Below are 19,948 nucleotides of genomic sequence, written 5' to 3'. Positions count from 1 at the left end.
ATATATGTTGAGAACTTGTAGACATTTTTATAAATTTTGTCTTATCTCTTGTGATGCAGTGGGATGCGCCACTGTCAACCACCCATAGATTATTCTTCACATCAGAGTTGCTAAACGTGGCTAGTTCAAATGCTTTCTTTGGCTTTTTACATTCTGGCTTTTTCTCTTTTTGCAGAATCTTGCCAAATGTCCTCTGCCTCCACAATTAAAACACTTTTTAATTGTGTATGCCGTTGAAGATAAATTCTCTCCTTCCAGGTGCTTTACTTTGCTTTGCTGGTTTCTTTCAAGCTTTGAAGATAATTTCTCTTCTTTCTTATCTTCTCTCAGCTCGTCACGCTCACGCCTTCTTCTGGCTTCTTCTAATAGCCTGCCTGTAATCTCGGTTAATGAGAGGCTTTCTTTTGGCAATACCTCTAACGAAGTCACATAGTCATCATAGCTTTGATCTAATGAAGATAATATTATGTAGACTTGTTGCAGTTCATTAAATATAAGCTCTTTTTCTTGCAAATCTTGAAAAATGCTCTTCATACAGTTTAAATGAACTAACATATCTCCATTCCTCTGAAGATGCGTTGAAAAAGCTTCCGTGTAAGATTTATATGTGCTCCTACACTGTCCCGAACATAAATCTTCTTGAGGTTCTCCCAGCAGTTTGCAGCATTTTCTTCTCCACGAATATGGACAAGCTGCTGATCACAGAGAGTCAGTCCTATGATGCATAAAGCCTGCTCATTCTTCAGTTTAAAGTCTTGTAACTTTTCGTTATCATCATCATTAGCAGGATCCCAGCTACTCACATCTGGTGGGTTTGCTATAATGTCCCACAAACCTTCTCTGCGTAGAAGTAAACTACATTTCATTGACCATGAAACATAGTTTGTTCCATCCAGCCTGGATATCATGGACAGTTGTGACAAATTTACTTGTGCCATTACTCTTCAGATATTTTAACTATTTTAAACTAATTAAAACAGTTTGTTTTTACAGTAATGTGCAACTCACACCAACTCTCTCTGCTATATCCTGGTTAGTTAGACTATGCTGCTGGGCCCATAACCAATGTTAGGGTTTGGGAATTAACCCTAGAAGAGTATTGCAGCAGTAGTCAAGCCAGGCAACCAAAGGAGAGCGGAAGGGCCCCAGAGTATACACACACTGAACACAAACACTGTTTGTAGTTTAAATAGTTTTTAATCCAGTTAGAGTTTAAGCATTGTCATTCAGTCCATTAATTCATTCACAGTATTTCCATCCAGTAAGACTCACTAGTATAGTCCAAGTTAAGAGTCCTTGCAATATCTTTATCAGCCGATAAAGATATCTTCTCCTCCTCCGGTTTCACTCTCCAGAGAAACAAACGCTGGATATTCAGTAGAATTACGCAGTAATCAGCAAACAGTAGCAAACAATAACAGTTCAGTCACAGGCACTCACAGTCAGTAATCTCAGTTAGTCGCAGCAGCACACAGTTACAGACAGACAGTAACCTTTCCAGCTTCTAATGCTTCCTTATATTGTAACTTCTAACCGCACCCTTAATCGGCTAATTGCCTGCTGCATTGTGCTTAAAGTGATAAGCACTTAAACCATGATATCTAAGTTTTATATATTTATTCACCCAAACCATATTTGGTATCAATGTTATACCTAACAATTCTTGATGACAACCTTTGAGGACATGGTGAACTAAAGATATCCCTGAAGAAACAGAGGCAACTTTATGGCTGACATCAACAGCTGGATGTGGAATTTGTGCTGGCAAAACCTCTCCGGAGAAAGGAGAGATCATGAGATTGCCTACATATACTCCTGACAGTGGCTCCTCATGAGTAGATGGCAGGAACCAATGTTTTTGTGATCTGCTTATCAGGTTGAGTACTACAGTAAAACAAATATTTAAATAAACAAACATTGGAATATTTTGAGTAGACTGCACTGCACACAAGGTCACATTTTGGGAGCACATTGCCTGGTCTTTGTCCCTGACAAAGCTGATCCTTTTCTCTGCCATTATGTACCTTTCCATTCAGAAGTATCTTTTGCCTCTCTGTCAAAGCACCTTGCTTTTGGCAGGAGCTCACAACATAGTACAGTACTCTTCAAATGTTTTGAAGTACAATCCAGACAGTGCTCTATATAGGCATTCTGCTATACATACATTGGCTATCTCTTTCTCCTCTCCCAGCTCTTACATGTATGTACAGAAATAGGTTTGTGTGTGTGTGTGTGTGTGTGTTTGTGTGTGTATTTGTTTGTTTTCTTATGTTGTCACGGGTATTTATATATATGGTATTCAGCTTTGTTCGGGTATTTTCCCATGTCTTTATAGTTGTGCTTTTAAAGTTGTAGCGACGTTTCAGCAGAATCTCATCTGCCATCATCAGGCTCACACACATTTCAGCAGAATCTTCTCTGCCATCATCAGGCTCACACACAAGCCACACGAGTTTGCATACCTGGGTGCACCCTGCAATTCAGAGACCTCCTGTGTGTCTTCATTCTTACAGATCCAGCAGCAATAGAAAAAGCAGGACACCCAGAGGAGCCCGTCTGCCTTGCCAAATATTTCAGTGTTGTGTGGTGCAAAGCCTCAAAGAAAAAGCACAAGAAGTGGGAAGGTGATGCTGTTCTTATAGTGAAAGGAAAGTCTGTGATGCTCAAGGATATGGAAGGCAAAAACATTGGAAGAGGTAAGAGTGAAATGGAAATAATTATTCAGGTGTTTGTTGGAAGAAATATTGTTATGTAACTTTTACCAAAGGAAGAAAAGGATACTAAATTTGATGACTGGAGGCCACACCTTGAAGGAAGGTAGGGTTATATAAAAGGAGGTGAAAAGCCCAGGAATCCAGAGGTCTAAATGGTCCTCCCAGTGCTTAAGATTTTGTGAATTTATGAAGGAATATTACATAGCCATGTCAGCTAATTGAAACTTGTGTGTTCAGAGATAGTTTTGTCATGGCTAACTTGTGAGTGAGGCCAGATTTGTATCTTCTAGACTAGAGCACTGGTGTCAAACCTGGAATGTCATGTTGCCATCAAGTGACATTTCGTGATGTTTTCCCATTCGAGGAGCTAGCGTGGACGTGACCTGCATCTGGCCTGTGGGCCACCAGTTTGACACCCCTGCTCTAGAAGTGTTAGACTTCAACCTCAATTATTATCATTTTCAACTATTATAGCTATTGTCTAGCTGGGGTTGTGGAAATAGTATTGCAACACATTTGGCAATTGCCAGAATGGAGTTGGAATGGTCAAAGGAGAGGAAAAATTGCAGTGATTAGATCTTTGCATAAATGGGTTGGAATTCAAGCTTAGGGATTGAAATGGCAAATTCAGCTGACAGGTTTAAATAGCAGTGAATGAAAAATGCTCTTAGTGTACTCTGAAATTCCTTGTGTATGAATAGAGTATATTTATTATCCTCTCAAAAGGAAGAATAAATGGAAATCTCCCAATAAAAGGAATGTTTGGAAAGTATTATTATGAACCACCACTCCTGAAACACGTCTTCTGAATCAAGTCCAAAATATTGCCCTACTACTAGACATTCCCTGAAAATTCCCATATTCAGAATGTTATTCCATATTCGGAATATTACTCTGTCACTTGTCTTTCTCTCTTCCTTGCATATGCAAACTCTGTTTCACTCTAGTTATATTTTTCTTACTACTACCCTTTTAAGAATGTTTCTGATAAATAATGGAATTTAATATCTGCATATCCACAACACACTTCCCTACATTTATATATTTGCAAGTTAATCCCAGTTCAGAGGAAGGAAAAACTAGACTGCATGTGTTCAGTGCAACTGCAAATGATTTATATAGTTAAACATTTTTTTAATGATTTACCTCCTCCACAATGAAGTACAGAAAAATATGCAAGAAGGCATACCTTGAAGCCATTTCTTTATAGCACCAGTCTTTTGATATAATCTTTTATCTATTCCACTTTATCAGATGTAGTAAGTTCAATTCTTAGTTGACACCTTTTGTGTGTCTGTGTGTGCATGCGCGCAGAGCCAGTTTGGTCTAGTTGTTAAAGCATCAGGCTAGAAAGCCAGAGACTATTTGTTCTAGTTCCACCTTAGCCATGAAAGCCATTTGGTTGACCTTGGGCCAGTCACTCTCTCAGACCAACTTACTAGGAGTCAACAGTATCCAAATCAATTATAGCTGAATAGCATTATTATTCTAGGAGGGTGGTGAGTGGGAGGCAGCTGTACAAAGTATTTTTCGGTAGCAAATCATTACCAAATAAAGGACAATCTCTGACATTTCAATCAAAACTTATATGCTTATGCAATAAAAAACAATGATCCAGACCCCACAACTATTTACATAAATGTGTTTGTCTCTAAAGTATTATAGAGTTCTTTGTTTTCAGAAAAATAATAATTGGTGCTGCTAACACAATTATAAATATGAGAGAAATCAACCATTTTCTGCACTATATTGCTTAGCAACAAGGGCTAGCTTTCATGCATTACTCATTAACTTGTTAATCAAGCTTTTTTGTTCCCAATGCCTAATAGGATTGGATAAGTTAGGAATTCATTTAGTGAAGTAAATGAGGGTGTAAGATATTTTCAGGAATGTGTTTGTGAATTTTGGGTTAGAAATTGTTTTTTTTCCCCCAGCCTTCATGAGTATCAGGTCTCTGGAAAGCTTCTAGCATGCAGTCTGTATTTTGGAACAGTGGGTGTTTTGGCATCAAATGGAGCTAACGTTTACCTTCTTTTAAAGTGATACTGCACCATAAAAATAAAGAAGCTATGTTGAGGATGTTCTTGATGTTTTTCAAAAACGTATAGAGCTGTTTAATATATTTTTTCTTTAAAGACAATGTGTCAAATATCAGTATTCAGCTTTTTAGTCAAAAGAATTGGCTTTATTTCTTGCACAGTATGGCCATAATGTCTTTTTTCTTAAAACGGTAAGATTCACTTGACCAAATGTATTCTTTATTTATTTATATCCGTATACCTCTACATAACCTTTATAATTTCTTTTAGGCACTGGATATCAGTTCAAAGTCTTAGACAATCTCACTGAAGGTCAAAGTCTGATGATTGGAAGCAAAGAAATTGAAGTGATGGGTGTGATATTGGAAGAGGACTTTAAAAGTGGCAAGTGTTTTCTGTCTGGTCTGGAGGCCACAGAAGAAATTTGGAATTCCCCAGTTGCTTCTGCAAGATGGTTTTGTAACCCTTTCAAAAATGTTTCCAAAGCCAATACTAAAGAAAATTGGTCTAACTGTAAACCACGTCATGATCCGTTCGCTCCAAGTAAGAATTTCTTTTTGAGTTTATGTTAATCTGTCTATCTCTGTTCTATCCCCTTCTAAAGAAAGTGAATTAGTAATCCAAATCAAATTCAGACTCCCTCTAACTGTCGCACTTATATTGGAATTCACTCCAGTCATTGTCTCAACATATAAAGAGGAAATTAACTTGGGGAAGGCCAAATTAATTAAATAGGTGAATTGGATAACCAAAATCGAACTTTTTTCTCTCATTCTCAGAATCTCAGTATAAAACAAAACTAAGCACTGTGGATATGGTGACATCTAGATGGAGTGAAAAATAATGTATCTGAAAACAGAAATCATATGTAAACTGAACAAATAGAGGATATTCCTCCCCTGATAGATTGGAGATATTGCCATCTCATTTGCAGCAAAGTTAAGAAACTTGCCAATTGCTCATGAGTAGGCAACTTATTATTCTCCAGATATAAATTCCAGACACTATGCCAGTGATCAAGAATGATGGAAAATACAGTTCCTTCTTCAAACAAGTATTATTCTTAGTCAGTTATGAACTCAGTTTTGTTTTAGGTTGTTTCTCAGATCATGCTATAAGGCCTAAGATTACCCCATAATTATTTTAAAGTAGCATGTTTAGCTACTGGAAGATGGGATCAAAGCAAACATTTGAGAACCCAGGCCAGAGTACAGTAGTTTGTTGAACTATTTATTCAGTATAATGGATCTTGGAACAACAACACTTTCAGGGTCTTCAACCTACATATGTAAGATATCTGTGTATCTGCGATATTTCTTTTAACTGAATGGAAGAGTCAATATAAATATAGGGACATTTGGGGACATCCTGTTTCAACCTAAGAATGACCTTTCTATGGTCAGAACAACCAGAAAGATTTCTTTATTTTTCCAACTTTACTCAAACTTCTACCCATTTAAAATCAGGTCTTAGTAGCCTATTTCAAGTTTATTTATTTATTTGATTTTTATCTTGCCTTTTTTACTGTATTAAGTAACTACATATCTAATTCTTCTTCTCCCTCCTATTTTCCACACAATAACCCTGTGAGGTGAATTGGCTGAGAGAAAGTATCCAGCCCAAAGTCACCCAGCTGACTTTCATGCCTAAAACGGGACTCAAAATGTTTTGATACATTCCTAAAAGTTGGATTATTTGGGAAATTAAGTAAGGTTGAAATATAACCCAGTGAAGCAAAGTGTCATTTTGTTGATTTTATTAATTTTTTGAACAAATATCAAAGTTTTTCCTCTTTGTTTAATATTAAACATCTTAGATAAGGCTGTTTATATGAGACTGATAATTGTGTATTAACTATGTCAATTTGAGGATTAAAAGGGTAGGATTATTTGCATGTTTTGGTTTGAATTTGGCAAATAGTTATTTTTGGTCTTTCACTTAGAAAACTGGTTGCTTTTGCTTTAAACTAATCCTTTTGCACTGATACCACCTATGTTTGAAATTTAAGATTCCTTAGTTATGCCATATCCGGGCCCAAGTCACCAGCGCTTGTTTAACAAGTCACATTTGCCTGTTGTGGATGTGGTTGTAGACCCTTACATAACAAGCCATCTTCGCCCACATCAGCGAGAAGGAATTCTATTTCTTTATGAATGTGTGATGGGAATGAGGTAAGAAGATGATGTTTTCTTGGTTCTCAATTTCTCAGTCTTTCAGAATGTTGGTACATTTTGGGAAAAGTTGATGCATTTGCCATTGGAATATTGTAAAAATCTCAAGTGCTAAAGCTGAGGAGAGAAAGATATGTCCATCTAGGTACGATTTTCAGCAACATTTCTGTGAAGATCCTATTGATAGAGTTTTAGCCTTTAGAGATCCAGGGAGATGACTATGGGGAAGCTAGGCAGAGGTGGCGACAGTTACAAAAAGAACAAACTTCTAGCAATGATGGAAGTGTGAGAAAAAAACTTTCCTTCCTTCCTTCCTTCCTTCCTTCCTTCCTTCCTTCCTTCCTTCCTTCCTTCCTTCCTTCCTTCCATCCATCCATCCATCCATCCATCCATCCATCCATCCATCCATAATGCTGGAAAACAGCATTTGTACAAAATATGTTCTAGATGTTCCTTATTCCTCAAAAAATTATGCAGGATATCAACCATGGAAAATGCAAAAGCAAGAAAGAGAAAGAAAGGGTTGGGGGAGGAGAGAGAGAGAGAGAGAGAGAGAGAGAGAGATACCTATAGCATATTTATAAGAGCTATTGTGGTTTCTCGGGTTATATACAATCTTCACATTGTCCTTCCCAAACAAGAAAACTCAATAACAAAAACAAAGATAAACAATACAGTTAAATACAATGAAGGGAAAACATTGCTTCAACGTGTACCTGTCAGCTTTGGTCTGCTTGACTTATCAAAAACACAAGATTTTGCCTCTTTCAACAGCTGATAAGTCATCTTTCTGAGCAGGTGGTCACATTTGGCATTTCCACATAATCTTGTGGGTAATGTCACAAAATGAGTACTGGAACAATTTACAACATGGCAGCCATGGGGAACACTATCATTGTTGGATATAAAAATGATCTTGGAAACTGATATTTTGTTTTACAGCATCCAAATGTACTATTTTTTAAAATTAAAATACCCTCTGAATGATTAAGTCACATAGACAAGGTGGAGCCAAGGAGTCATGCTTAGCTAACTTTGGCTGACCTAAAACAAGCTAAGTGAGCTTAGACATGGTTAATATTAGAATGACACACTAACAGGAAATGTGTGAGTTGTAACGGGAAGAGCCAAACAACCTTGTAGGAGAAGGCAGTGGCAAATTGTTTCCTCATTGTTGCCAACAAAACTGTGAGATCTTGTCCATATGGTTACCAGAAGTTGGTCTTGACTTGAAGAAGTATTTTTTTTTAAAAAAAACCCATCTTATTCATGCAGCCTTGCTAAAGCTTTTCCACAAGGGCTTTTTCGCTCTCTTGGGTAGAAATTAAGAAGATCTAGGCTGGAGAAAAATTACTTGTTGCCTAGTTTGGTTGAAAGCTCCAAATTCTATAATTATAATATTTTTAAACCTGTGATTTTGACAGAGATAATTGTCTCTCCCACCTCCATCCCTGCATATTACAAAAGCTTTAAAAATATTACAGAAATGGATGGTTTTGAAGTCTACTTCAAATAAATCTTTAGAAATCAGAGAATACAAGCAACAATTCAGTGAAGCACAGGCAGATCTTTTGTTGAATTATATTGAGACCTTTTGTTGAAGGAAGGATCTATTTATGAATAATGCAACTGCTTCTTCCCTGGAAAATTCTCCCTTCAGAGAAATAATTAGCAATATTGTTCACCATATTATTTTGTATGGACATGTTGGAATAAATAAAACTAAATCAATTAAATGAAAAGACTAATCCATAAATACTTTTTTTGCTACATTGCCAAACAATAAGGATGCCTAAAATGTTCCATTAAAATGGCAAAGGCTTTCTTGAAATTACTTTATACAGTAATCACTTTCTTTTTCCTTGCTGTCTGTGTCTTAGAGTGAGCAATAGGTTTGGCGCCATCCTTGCAGACGAAATGGGTTTAGGAAAAACACTGCAGTGTATTTCACTCATCTGGACACTCCTGCGCCAAGGGCCTTATGGATGCAAGCCTGTAATAAAACGAGCCTTGATAGTAACTCCTGGAAGTCTGGTGAAGAACTGGGGAAAGGAATTTCAGAAATGGTTGGGAAATGAGAGAATCAAAGTGTTCTTAGTTGATCAGGTGAACCAAAGAATTACACTCCTATCCCTAGTAATTATGTTGTTGTTGTTAGTCGTGAATTGTGTCTGACCCTTTGTTACCCCATGGACAATGGTCCTCCAGGTATTCCTGTCCTCTACCATCCTCTGAATTCCATTTAAGCTCATGCCTACTGCTTCAATGACTCCATCCATCCACCTCATTCTCTGTCATCCCTTCTTCTTTTGCCCTCAATTTTTCACAGCATTAGGCTCTTCTCCAGTGAGTCCTTCCTTCTCATTAGGTGACCAAAGTACCGTGTTTCTCATATAATAAGGCTGGGTCTTATTTTTTTTTGAGCCCCGAAAAAATGGCTAGGCCGTCTTTTCAGGGGTGACTTAATTCCCCCCCCCCCTGCATCTTCGGGGGGGGCGGGCAGCGACGGCTTGGATGTTGACCTCGGCATTGGTGGGGCACTTTGTATTGGGGTCAATGCAGGCAGCATCATATCCGGGTGTGCAACAAAAGTACTTCCTAACGGCAAGCCCCCCGCCATTTCCTCCCCATTTCGCATGTTTTAATATAGGCCTTAATTTGGGGGGGGGGCTTAATTTCATTTCATGCCTATAAAACATGCTGGGACTTCCTATTGGGGGAGGCCGTATTGTTGGGGAAACAGGGTATTTGAGTTTCATCTTCAGGATCTGGGCTTCTAAAGAGAAGTCAGGGTTGATCTCCTCTAGAATTGATCGGTTTGATCACCTTGCAGTCCAAGGGACTCGCAGGAGTCGAAGGCCTCAATTCTTTGGCCCTCACCCTTCCTTATGGTCCAACTTTCACAGTCATACATTGCAACTGGGAAAACTGGGAATAATTATGTTAGATACTCCCAAATGTTTAGATGAAGTTCACCCTCATTTATAGAACTCTTTTGATTTAATTTCATTGACATGAGCATCTTTTTTTCTTATTTCACTCTGTGGAACAATTTAATCTAAATGTAACTTCACATTCCTTCTCTTCATCCAGTTTCTGGGCTCACATGAAGCACTGAGCTAGAATGTATCTTACTTATTTGGGCTTAATACAGTTTGTCAACCTAAAAACTTAACATATGAGTAGCCATAACAAACTGTGGTTAAGACCTTAAACTCATTGTATGAAGTTGCAGTCAAATGAATGGATGCTGCAGGCTTGCAACTCAACTGTTTATTTTCAGTACTTATGATTAAAAAGTAGCCTTTCAGTATAGACATTTTCCCTCTTTCATTTCTTCCTGAAAGCAGTGGCATAGACATATTATATGTACTAAAATGTCCAATTGTTATTAGAAGGTGGTTAACATTGGTTGGAAAGTGAACAGGAAACCAGGAAAATTAATGGTGTCTCTCAGTTGGATATTGGATTAAAAATTAATAATTGGAAGCATACAGGAGAAAAATAATTGTGCGTAATTTAAACTAAGTTAGTCATCCCCCCTTAGTGTCAATGACTGTTCATAAATTAATTCAGAATAATTAAATACATGTAGTTATATAAGTAAGACATACACTTAGACATAGATTCACTTTTATTTATAATTCCAGCTTTACCATTCCCACATAACTTTCAATTCTCTTTACATTGTTCAGGATCACAAAGTGGAAGAATTCATCAATTCCCCCCTTTATTCAGTCCTGATCCTTAGTTATGAGATGTTGCTACGGTCTGTGGACCAAATTCAGAAGACAGAATTCAGCCTTGTCATCTGTGATGAAGGACATCGTTTGAAAAACAGTTCTATTAAGACAACCGCTGCTCTTCTCAGCCTCTCCTGCGAAAGAAGAATTATTCTTACTGGTATGCATATCATTATTCACTCACCACAAGCTTTTGGGGAATACAAAAAAAATATAGGTAGAAAGCAAAACCTTCTCAGGAGTATATCTGAAAATGGGTTGTATTCTTGGGTATATGAATATAAGGTTGAGGTGAGTATTTCAGTAAGTATCATTGAAAATATTGTTCAACCTACAGTGTTTTTTTTTCCAGTGAAACTGGTCCATCAGGTCTACCCAAATATGGGACTGAACATATCGTTTCCACTTTTACCTTTCAGCCCCAATTCAGGAGCCTTCGCAGGCAGTTGCTTTCATGACGAACTACTTGTTGTGTTGAATTTATATTTTACCGACAACGAAATAATAGTATAGATCTATTTCAAGCTATTTAGCTCTCATCAGCTAGCCATACCCTTTCTGGGATTTGAACCCAGGCTATTTGCGGAAGCAGTATGCTCTGTCCCATATTTGGGTAGACCAATTTGCCCTGATAGATCAGTTTCACTGGGAAAAAAAACACTTAATCTTTCCCCTGGTATAGCCTACAAAGCTAGGACAGCCCATGGCTTAGAGGTTAATACATCTACCTAATATGCAAGTAACACGGGTTTGAATCCCAGAAAGGGTATGGCTAGCTGATGAGAGCTAAAATAGATGTATACCAATCTCCCTTTATTTCTTTTTGGTAAAATATAAATTCAACATTGTTCAACCTACAATAAAAAAAAATTAAATTTGTTGTTCCCTTATATGGGCGTGTTAAAAAAGTGAATAAAAATCTAATTAGGGAAGGGTGTGTGTGTGTGTGTGTGTGTGTGTGTGTGTGTGTGTGTGTATTTGTGTCTTCAAGTCAGTCTTGACACTTGGAGACTGCCTGGAGTAGTCCCTTTAGCAAGAATCCCAAAGTGGTTTGCCCTTCCCTGCTTCTTAGGGTTGAAACAGTATGAATGGCCCTAGCTGGTTTTGTGCCTAAGGCCGGACTAGCATCCACAACCTCCCAGTTTCTAATCTGGTGTCATAACCACTACACAAAATTGGCTCTCTTGTATTATTTACCAAATTACATTTTGTCGCCCAAGGTACTCCAGTACAAAATGATCTTCAAGAGTTTTATGCTTTAATAGAATATGTAAATCCTGGAATACTTGGTCCTTTATCTGCATACAGAAAGGTATATGAGGAGCCTATTCTTAGATCACGAGAACCTTCAGCAGCTGAGGTCTGTTATCACAACAGTTGGAATTTGTGACTTTTTACTGATTGCATAAAATTTAGAGACATAAGGTTTCTTTATTATTGGAGGGATAAGTAATGTATTGTTATGAGTGGCAATACATACCTTATATTTAAATTTATGTATTGTATAACTACTGTCCCAAAGAGTAACTATTGAAGATATACTAGAAACAGGAAGAGAAAGTTCTCTGCTAACAAAATCTTATCATGTAGTACAGGGAACTGAACCTTTTAATCTATCACTTCCAAGTTATGAAGTGTCCTTTCCAAGGAAAAGTGTTTAACCTTACCCTCTCAGTATATTGGAAAATGGCAAAAATATTTATTTCACTAAGCTTATTTAAGGTGTTAATTGGCTTTAATTATATTAATTTTAATAACTGTATAGATTTTATTATCAAGTTTTTTTTATTTTGTGTTTAGTTTTATTGTTCTAAGCTGCCTTGGTTGCTTAGGAAATCAGGTTAAAATTTTAAAATAAATCAGATTAAGACATTTATGAGTTTATTTCAAAATTGTTTAAAGCAAATCTGAGAAGCAAGGGAAATATAAAATTTAAGAAGAGTAAATTTAGACTGCAATCCTATTCCAAATATTCTAGGCATAAAATCTTTATTTAATTCATTGGGATTCATTGAGGAGGGTCATGGTCAGGGTTCTAGACTAAGGAAGCTTTTGTGAAGGAAGAGACCTTTTTATGTAAACAAAAATGAATAGAAGGCCATGGCAGGAAATTTATTCCCATGAACTAATTTGATATTCTATTTTATTTTCTAGGAAGACATTGAATTAGGTGAGAAAAGGGCAGCAGAGCTGATGCATCTAACAGGACTCTTCATTCTAAGAAGAACCCAAGAGGTCATCAACAAATTCCTGCCCCCCAAAAAGGAGAGCATACTTTTCTGTCGTCCAACAGTGTTGCAGCTTGCTCTTTATAGAACTCTTTTGAACTCTCAGATTGTGAGATCTTGCCTACAAGGAAGTTTGGAGAATAGCCCACATTTAATATGCATTGGGGCTTTGAAAAAACTTTGTAACCATCCCTACCTTCTCTTGAAAGCAATACAGGTGTGCATATTGAATTATGTTTCAATATGTTTCTAGATTCTTAGAATTGTTTGCTGGGCATTTAAATCCGCAATCATTACAGATTTTGATTTGATTGAAAATGTGCATTGCTTTCTCTAACCAGCTCCTTCCAGAAGGACTTGGGAGACAATAACGGATTCATGAAAACGTCATACATGGTTTTCAATCAATACAGTAATCAAAGATTTTATTTATTAAACAAATGTATATGGCTGCCCAGTTCATACATAGCAACTCTAGATGACTTACAGCATTAAAAATCCATAATCTAAAATTGATCAAAGCTGGGGATATCATTGGATTTGAATGAAAGATGGTGACTGTTTGGACGGGCTTAAGATGCATCAGAATGGAAAAGCCAACTTTAGAAGTGAAATTTCCAAACAGTCAGGAGACACATTTGCAATAGTTTCAGTGCAGGTGGAGGACAGTGTTGTCCACTTTTGCATTCAGGAAATAGTGGGTAGTTGTCATGACAATGGGAACAAGCAGAAAGTGTGGATATGGCTTTAGTTGGAATGTCACTAAAACAGTCAAATACTTTTCCAAAATTGTCTTCTCCATAGAAGAAAGAATCTGAGTCTCGTGAGAACCAAGATCAAACAAATCTTTATGGTGGTTTACATGATGTTTTTTCTCAAGAAAGTGCTCAGACAAATTTCTCTGAGAGTGATTCAGGAAAGTTGAAGGTGCTAACGCAGATGCTGGCAGCAATTCATGAACGTGGACCTTCAGAAAGGTAGGAAGGTTATTTAAATCGAAAGTACAGTTTGAGTGTGTTTGAATCTTATAGTTTAGTTCTTTTTTCTAAACAAGAGACAATGTCCCAAAGGTGCTTTTTCAAGAACTTTTTCTTTCAGAGCCGAAAAAGCTTCTTGGATGAGAAGCTAAATGTCTTCAAAGAAAAACCAGTAAGTCCAGTTGCCTCTTGAAAAAGCACCTTTGAGACAACCATGACCTGGATGACTGAGAATCTCCATAGACAAGAAACATCATGGCTTCTAATTTATTTCTTAGCTATTGTATTAGCTAGTGCTATGGAACTTGGTAGTCATTGCTCTTCCATTTAACTCTGATCTCTTCAGAAGACTGAAGTAAATTCTCATATCTCTTTTTAGATTTTTGTTCAGGGAACATGAATGAACTTTTTTCATTAGTTTCAAATTCTCTACATTTTTATCTGATTGTTGCTTGTCGATGGTTTATACATTTATTCTAAATCCATCCCAGGAGAAAATCCAATATTTTCTTGCTAATATTTTCCTACATTCTTGATAACATGCTATTTTGATGTTGGAGAGCTGATGGCAGAGAAGCAGAGTCTAAAATATAGCCATCGACAATTCATTAATAATAAACCAAGCATAGAGATATGAAATACAAACATACCGGTATTATGTTTGTCTGTGCTTAATAACTTCAACAAACATTGTAGGTGGATCAGTGAGAGGTAGCTGAAAATGTGCCATTCCATATCTAAATATAAGCTAGCTTCCTTTTAATAACTATCCATGGCATTTCCCAACAAATTCTTTCTCTAAAACACAATTTCTTTTTTCTGGCCTAATCTCATATAAGATCAAATAAAGGTTGGTTTCACATATGCTTCCTGGTGGAACATATACTCTTCCTTATAGAAACAAAAGCAGAAATGTCCTCCCTGCTTCATGATTACCACAACAGACTTGTGTTATAACTGTGTTATCTTTTCAGGACTCTGCCTATTTCCTTGTGGTGGGACTTGATTTCTGCCCAAATATATGATTTCCCACTGGCCTTCTAATAACCTTAGCCTATCATTTAACTAAGACACTATTGCTATATTGCACCATTCTATATTGCATTCTTGGTTTACTGATATCTTCTCTGCTTGAAGTCCTTCATATGAATAAATAGCAAGTATGCAAAATGTACATGGTACATTTTCCTCTTAGTACAATCTCTTTGATAATAATTGACATGTACACTATAAATTAAAGCCCATAATTCACTTGGTAGTTCCTATCAGAGAACTGAAAATTTTGTTTATTGTATTATAAGATGCAAACAAAACTAGTATTAGAATAATTTTGTTCCATCAACATAGATGGAATTTATAATAACCAGTTTTCTATATTCCATGCTTACAGAGTCGTTGTGGTATCTAATTATACACAGACGTTAAATATATTACAAGAAGTATGCCAACAACGTGGATATCCCTATACTAGACTTGATGGCAGCACCCCTGTCTCCCAGAGACAACAGATTGTTGACAGTTTCAATAGTAAATTTTGCCCAGCCTTCATCTTTCTATTAAGTTCAAAGGCTGGTGGTGTAGGTTTGAACCTTGTTGGAGCATCTCATTTAATCCTGTATGATATTGACTGGAATCCAGCAACTGATATTCAGGTTTGTTACATTCTTTAATATTGGAACTGCAGAGCTATTAGCATCAATCAGAACTAACTGAAGTCCTTTTAATGATTTAAATCCGTTTAAATAAGTGACTATTTATTAAAAGCCAATGTGAGTGAAATGGCAAGGGTTGCCTTCTTAGAAAAAATTGCATACAGGATGCTCAACGTTTTGTTTAGTCAGTCAAACTTTTGTCAATGTTTTTGACACATTGTCATGGAAGACCATCTGCGTGGTTCAACATTGACCTGATGCCATATAATTAGTCAGTCAAAAAATTGCAATTTTTTTTTATTTGTTTCCTCATGAACTCACTCATAGTAAAACAGGAGCATGGTTGTAGCCCCATTTTTAGAAACAAAATTAAATAAGCAGCATAGTTAAATAACATTGCCAAGCATATTAACTGGAAGGTCTTATCCATCATTTATATTGACTCATTTTCTCTTGTAGGCAATGGCCAGAGTGTGGAGAGATGGACAGAGGCACACAGTTCATATTTACAGACTACTCACTACAGGTCTGCAATATCATAGTTGTAATGCTCCCCCCCATCCCATTGGCTAGTATCAATAGTTTTGACTGTTCTTGAATGTTGGCTTCTTACCTATCTCTGGTCATTATTTTCAGGGAGTGAATGAATGTCTGCTTTCTTTAATGCAGGCACAATAGAGGAGAAAATCTATCAAAGACAAATCAGCAAGCAAGCTCTCTCTGGAGCAGTTGTAGACTTTTCTAAGGCATCTGAGCATATCCGTTTTTCTGTTGAAGAACTTAGAAACCTCTTTACATTGCATGAAGATTCCAATTGTGTGACCCATGATTTGCTGGAGTGTAACTGCATGGGAAAGAAAGATAATCAAGGTGAACTTTTCTGAGTGGCTCCTGCCTTATTTCATATATGGGATAGTTTTATTGTTAACTGTACCCCCTCCCCCCTTTTAAATTGCAAAATGATTGCTTTCAGAAGGGTCAAAAAAAGTTTGCTGATGATGGCCACAACTCTGCAGTCAAAGCTGCGATGCATATAAAAAAAGGGGGGGAACTTTGATTGCATGGTTGTGGCTGCCCCCTTGCCATTTTTGACCTCCCACCCTCCTTGCAGGCAACCCTGGTGCAGAAGCTAACATTAGTGGATTTGGTGAGCAATTTTATGATGTTAAATGTGTTGTTTCTTTTATGGAGAATTGAAACCTATGTCATTCTGTGCAAATATTTAACTTGGTTATAATTACAGGTACAGATTCAGGTCAGGCAAAAGAAAATATTTCTTCATATTGTAGTTTGGAAAATGATGAATTTGTTGTACCAAACATAATGGCAGCCAGTTGTCAAGACAAAATAAGAGTCAGTAGCCATGTTACAGCCAGCAACTGCACTTTCAAAACCAGTTTTCAGGTGCCAATGTCTATCTTAATGATTACTGAGCCCCCCAAATATAGAAAATGTTGCCACTGTTATTCATCATGCAATCTTGAGTTTTAGAGCTGGAAAACAGTGAGAACTCTCTGTTTCAAAGGGGGATTAACAAAGCTGTGAAAAATAATCGATCAGAACTGTCTGATGTCTATCTACTAGATACACTACAGTGGTCAGTTGATACAGTTGCAGGGAGATAAAATGGGAGAGGAAGAGGATGGTTATCTTTTGTTAACTACTCTGGGAAACAGTATGTCAGGTTAGAGGAGACTAATCCAGCAGGGTCGCTTCTTAGCCGTAGTTTGCTGTTTGTCTCAGGCATCAGTGGAAATGCCTCCAGAAATTATGGGTGCTCCAACACTGGAATTTTTTAAGAAGACTGGACAGTCACTTGTCTGAGATGGTATAGGGCAGTGGTGGCTAACCTTTTTGGGCTCCTGTGCCAAAAATTGTGTGCGCGCTGGCGCTCGCGTGCCAGTACCCACAAGGCAATGTGTGCTCTTCCACGCCCCCTACGCATATGCGCACAATCCCCCCAACCCCCCCCACCCCCCCTTACCTTCACTGCCCCTCACAGCTGATTTTCAGCCAGTTTGAGGCCATTTTTGGCCTCCCAAAGGTTTGAGGAAGGCTTCTGCAGGCTTCTGCAAGCTTTGTAGGCCCAAAACTAGCCCCGTTTCATCACTTCCTGTTTTTCTGAAAATACCGGAAGTGACAAAATGCGGCTAGTTTTCAGCATACAAAGCTTGCAGAAGCCTGCAGAAGCCTTCCTCAAGCCTTTGGGAGGCCGAAAAAGGCCTCAAACCAGCTGAAAATCAGCTATGAGGCGCGCACATGCGCAATGAGGTAAGTATGCCTGCAGCTCGCAGCTCTGTGTGTCACAGGTTCACCATCACAGGTATAGGGTTTCCTGCCTGAGCAGGTGGTTGGACTGGAAGACTTCCAAGGTTTCTTCCAACTCTGTTATCTGGAGTACCTGGAGTTCAAATCAAGGTATTTTTATAGCCATAAACATCTTTATTTCAGAATGTTCAAGTATTGTTGAATATTACTCATCAGCTTATGATTTCTTCCTGTTATTTTTCTTAGGTTGTCCTGTGATCCAAGATGACCAGAGGAGCCAAAGTGGTGTGAAAGTCAAAAAGTCTCTGACTATGTCACAGCTGATGCAATGGAAACACTTTTGTGTGGATCACGAAAATCTCCCTGATCCCTTCCTTGACAGGATAAAAGACAACCTTACATTCATTTTCCAAAATATAACAAGTTGAGAGCAAGTTCTTAGTTGCAGTGAGCTTGTATTCATTAGGGTATTATCATTTTTAACAGCAGCAGCAGCACTATTATTAATAATAGGATTACTGAGGATAAAGAGCATATATCAAGGTTGACACTGTATTATTCTTTTAATCCTTAAAATAAACTGGCGGGGGGATTTCTTTGCTACCCCTTTTTCTCACAGTGTCACATCACTCTAACAATTTCACAATATAGTATACTTCAGTCTAACCCATCCAAGATGTTTTCTTCAACTGATGATAAGAACAAACAGAGACACGGCTTTCTCCTAATTGTGGTTATTTCTCTCCATTGATAAATAAGCCTGGATTTGTTCTCAGAATTAGTGTGTCAAAGAAGATATATTGCATTATATAGTTATGAGATAATTACAATTTCTAAATAGTGGGAAAGCAGGATTTTCTTCCTCGGGGAAGAAACATATTTGCCTGTGTCCCTTTAGCAACTGAGATTTCATCAGATAATAAAGAAATGTTTTCCTGTCATATGTGTTCCATGAATAACTTGTTTGATGTACATAATTAGTGGCATGGTTTTTCTCTTTATTTATTCCTTCATTAGCATTTTTTCTAGAATGAATAATGCGTCATTTCCATCCATTGGTTTAATTGCCCAATGCTTAGTCATGGCCTCTAGACACAGTTGAAGCTATATATTTCATTTCTTGATCTTAGCTTCTCAGTTCTGCTTCTGTTAAATTCATTAGGAAGAAGGCTGTTGCTCAGTTAAAAATAACAGATGTTTGGCCTGCAGAAAGCTAACCTCTTTTGAAAAGCGATTTACACATTCAAGCATTTCTGCTCTATGGCTTTGACTTTACAATGTTACCTTTTTAAATACAGTGACTCCGTTCAATCTATGCTGAAACCGTCAAAATGCAGGGCTGGGTGGCGTTTACAGGAAAGGATTGTTTGAAGGTTCTTGGACATCTCCCAAAATGCTAGTTCTCTCTGATTTATGACGTTCTGTTTTTCTATTTAATATCCTTATTTTATCCTTGATAAAATAAATCTGTTCAAACAACTGAATATGTGGAGATTGGCAAAGTATGATTAGGTAAGGGGAAGGTTACAAATCTACTCTGAAAGGCCTCCTGCACAGGTCCACTTCTGTATTTGTTAAGAATGTGGGGATTTCCCTTTAAGTATTTATTTCTGTCCAAAGGTTGCTGCAATGGTAGCTATCATAACAGGCTTATTTATAGGATGCAAAACTTTCAAAATTTCAGGCAATTTACATCAGCAAGATATCCACAAATATTTTCCATCCTCAAATGTTTTCTACAGTCACTTGGGAATGTAAATCAAAAGTTGTTGAAGTCCTTGTGGAGATTTTCTGGGAAATCTCTTTATTATTCTCAATCCTAGCTTAGAATATTGCAGCTGGGAGATCTATTTTCAGGCAGTCATGATCAGGTGGCTATTTTTCTATGAGCAGTTTCATAAAGCAGGACAACAGTGGACAGTCATACTTTTCCCAACTCAATGCTTTTAGCTACATATTCAAACTGTGTTTATGCTACTAATAATATTAAAAAGAACAAATAGTCTTTCAAGTGATACTTGACCAGTTTGTACAAACAGTGCTTCTCCAGTTTATCTAACCTTCTTAATTGGATTAAGTTATATAAGCCAGTGGTGACTGCAAGTAGACTATGTGCAATAAAATATAATGAATATAATGAATATTGTTTGTGGCTT

At 37.3% G+C, this 19,948-nt stretch overlaps 1 protein-coding gene across 3 annotated transcripts in view; it reads left to right on the top strand.

Annotated features, from left to right (window-relative positions):
• Nucleotides 1-18,733, top strand: part of RAD54B (RAD54 homolog B) — a 45,698-nt gene extending 26,965 nt beyond the window's left edge. For 2 of the 3 annotated variants that reach the window (XM_026690832.2, XM_087962009.1), the window contains 12 exons: nt 2,514-2,696; nt 5,024-5,296; nt 6,762-6,924; nt 8,805-9,030; nt 10,620-10,827; nt 11,888-12,027; nt 12,822-13,112; nt 13,700-13,872; nt 15,263-15,524; nt 15,984-16,050; nt 16,194-16,394; nt 18,039-18,733. In XM_026690832.2, the coding sequence (XP_026546617.2) occupies nt 2,514-2,696; nt 5,024-5,296; nt 6,762-6,924; nt 8,805-9,030; nt 10,620-10,827; nt 11,888-12,027; nt 12,822-13,112; nt 13,700-13,872; nt 15,263-15,524; nt 15,984-16,050; nt 16,194-16,394; nt 18,039-18,220 (2,369 nt within the window). In that variant the 3' untranslated portion in view covers nt 18,221-18,733. The remainder of the gene's footprint in view (nt 1-2,513; nt 2,697-5,023; nt 5,297-6,761; nt 6,925-8,804; nt 9,031-10,619; nt 10,828-11,887; nt 12,028-12,821; nt 13,113-13,699; nt 13,873-15,262; nt 15,525-15,983; nt 16,051-16,193; nt 16,395-18,038) is intronic. The other variant, XM_087962008.1, reaches the window with a different exon arrangement.
• Nucleotides 18,734-19,948: the final 1,215 nt, after the last annotated feature.

Source organism: Notechis scutatus, chromosome 3, assembly GCF_049901735.1.
Source record: "Notechis scutatus isolate UNSWTSFEM ecotype Mainland chromosome 3, rNotScu1.2, whole genome shotgun sequence".
NCBI classification, from domain to species: Eukaryota; Metazoa; Chordata; class Lepidosauria; order Squamata; family Elapidae; genus Notechis; species Notechis scutatus.
This window is presented reverse-complemented; position numbering and strand designations above follow the sequence as displayed.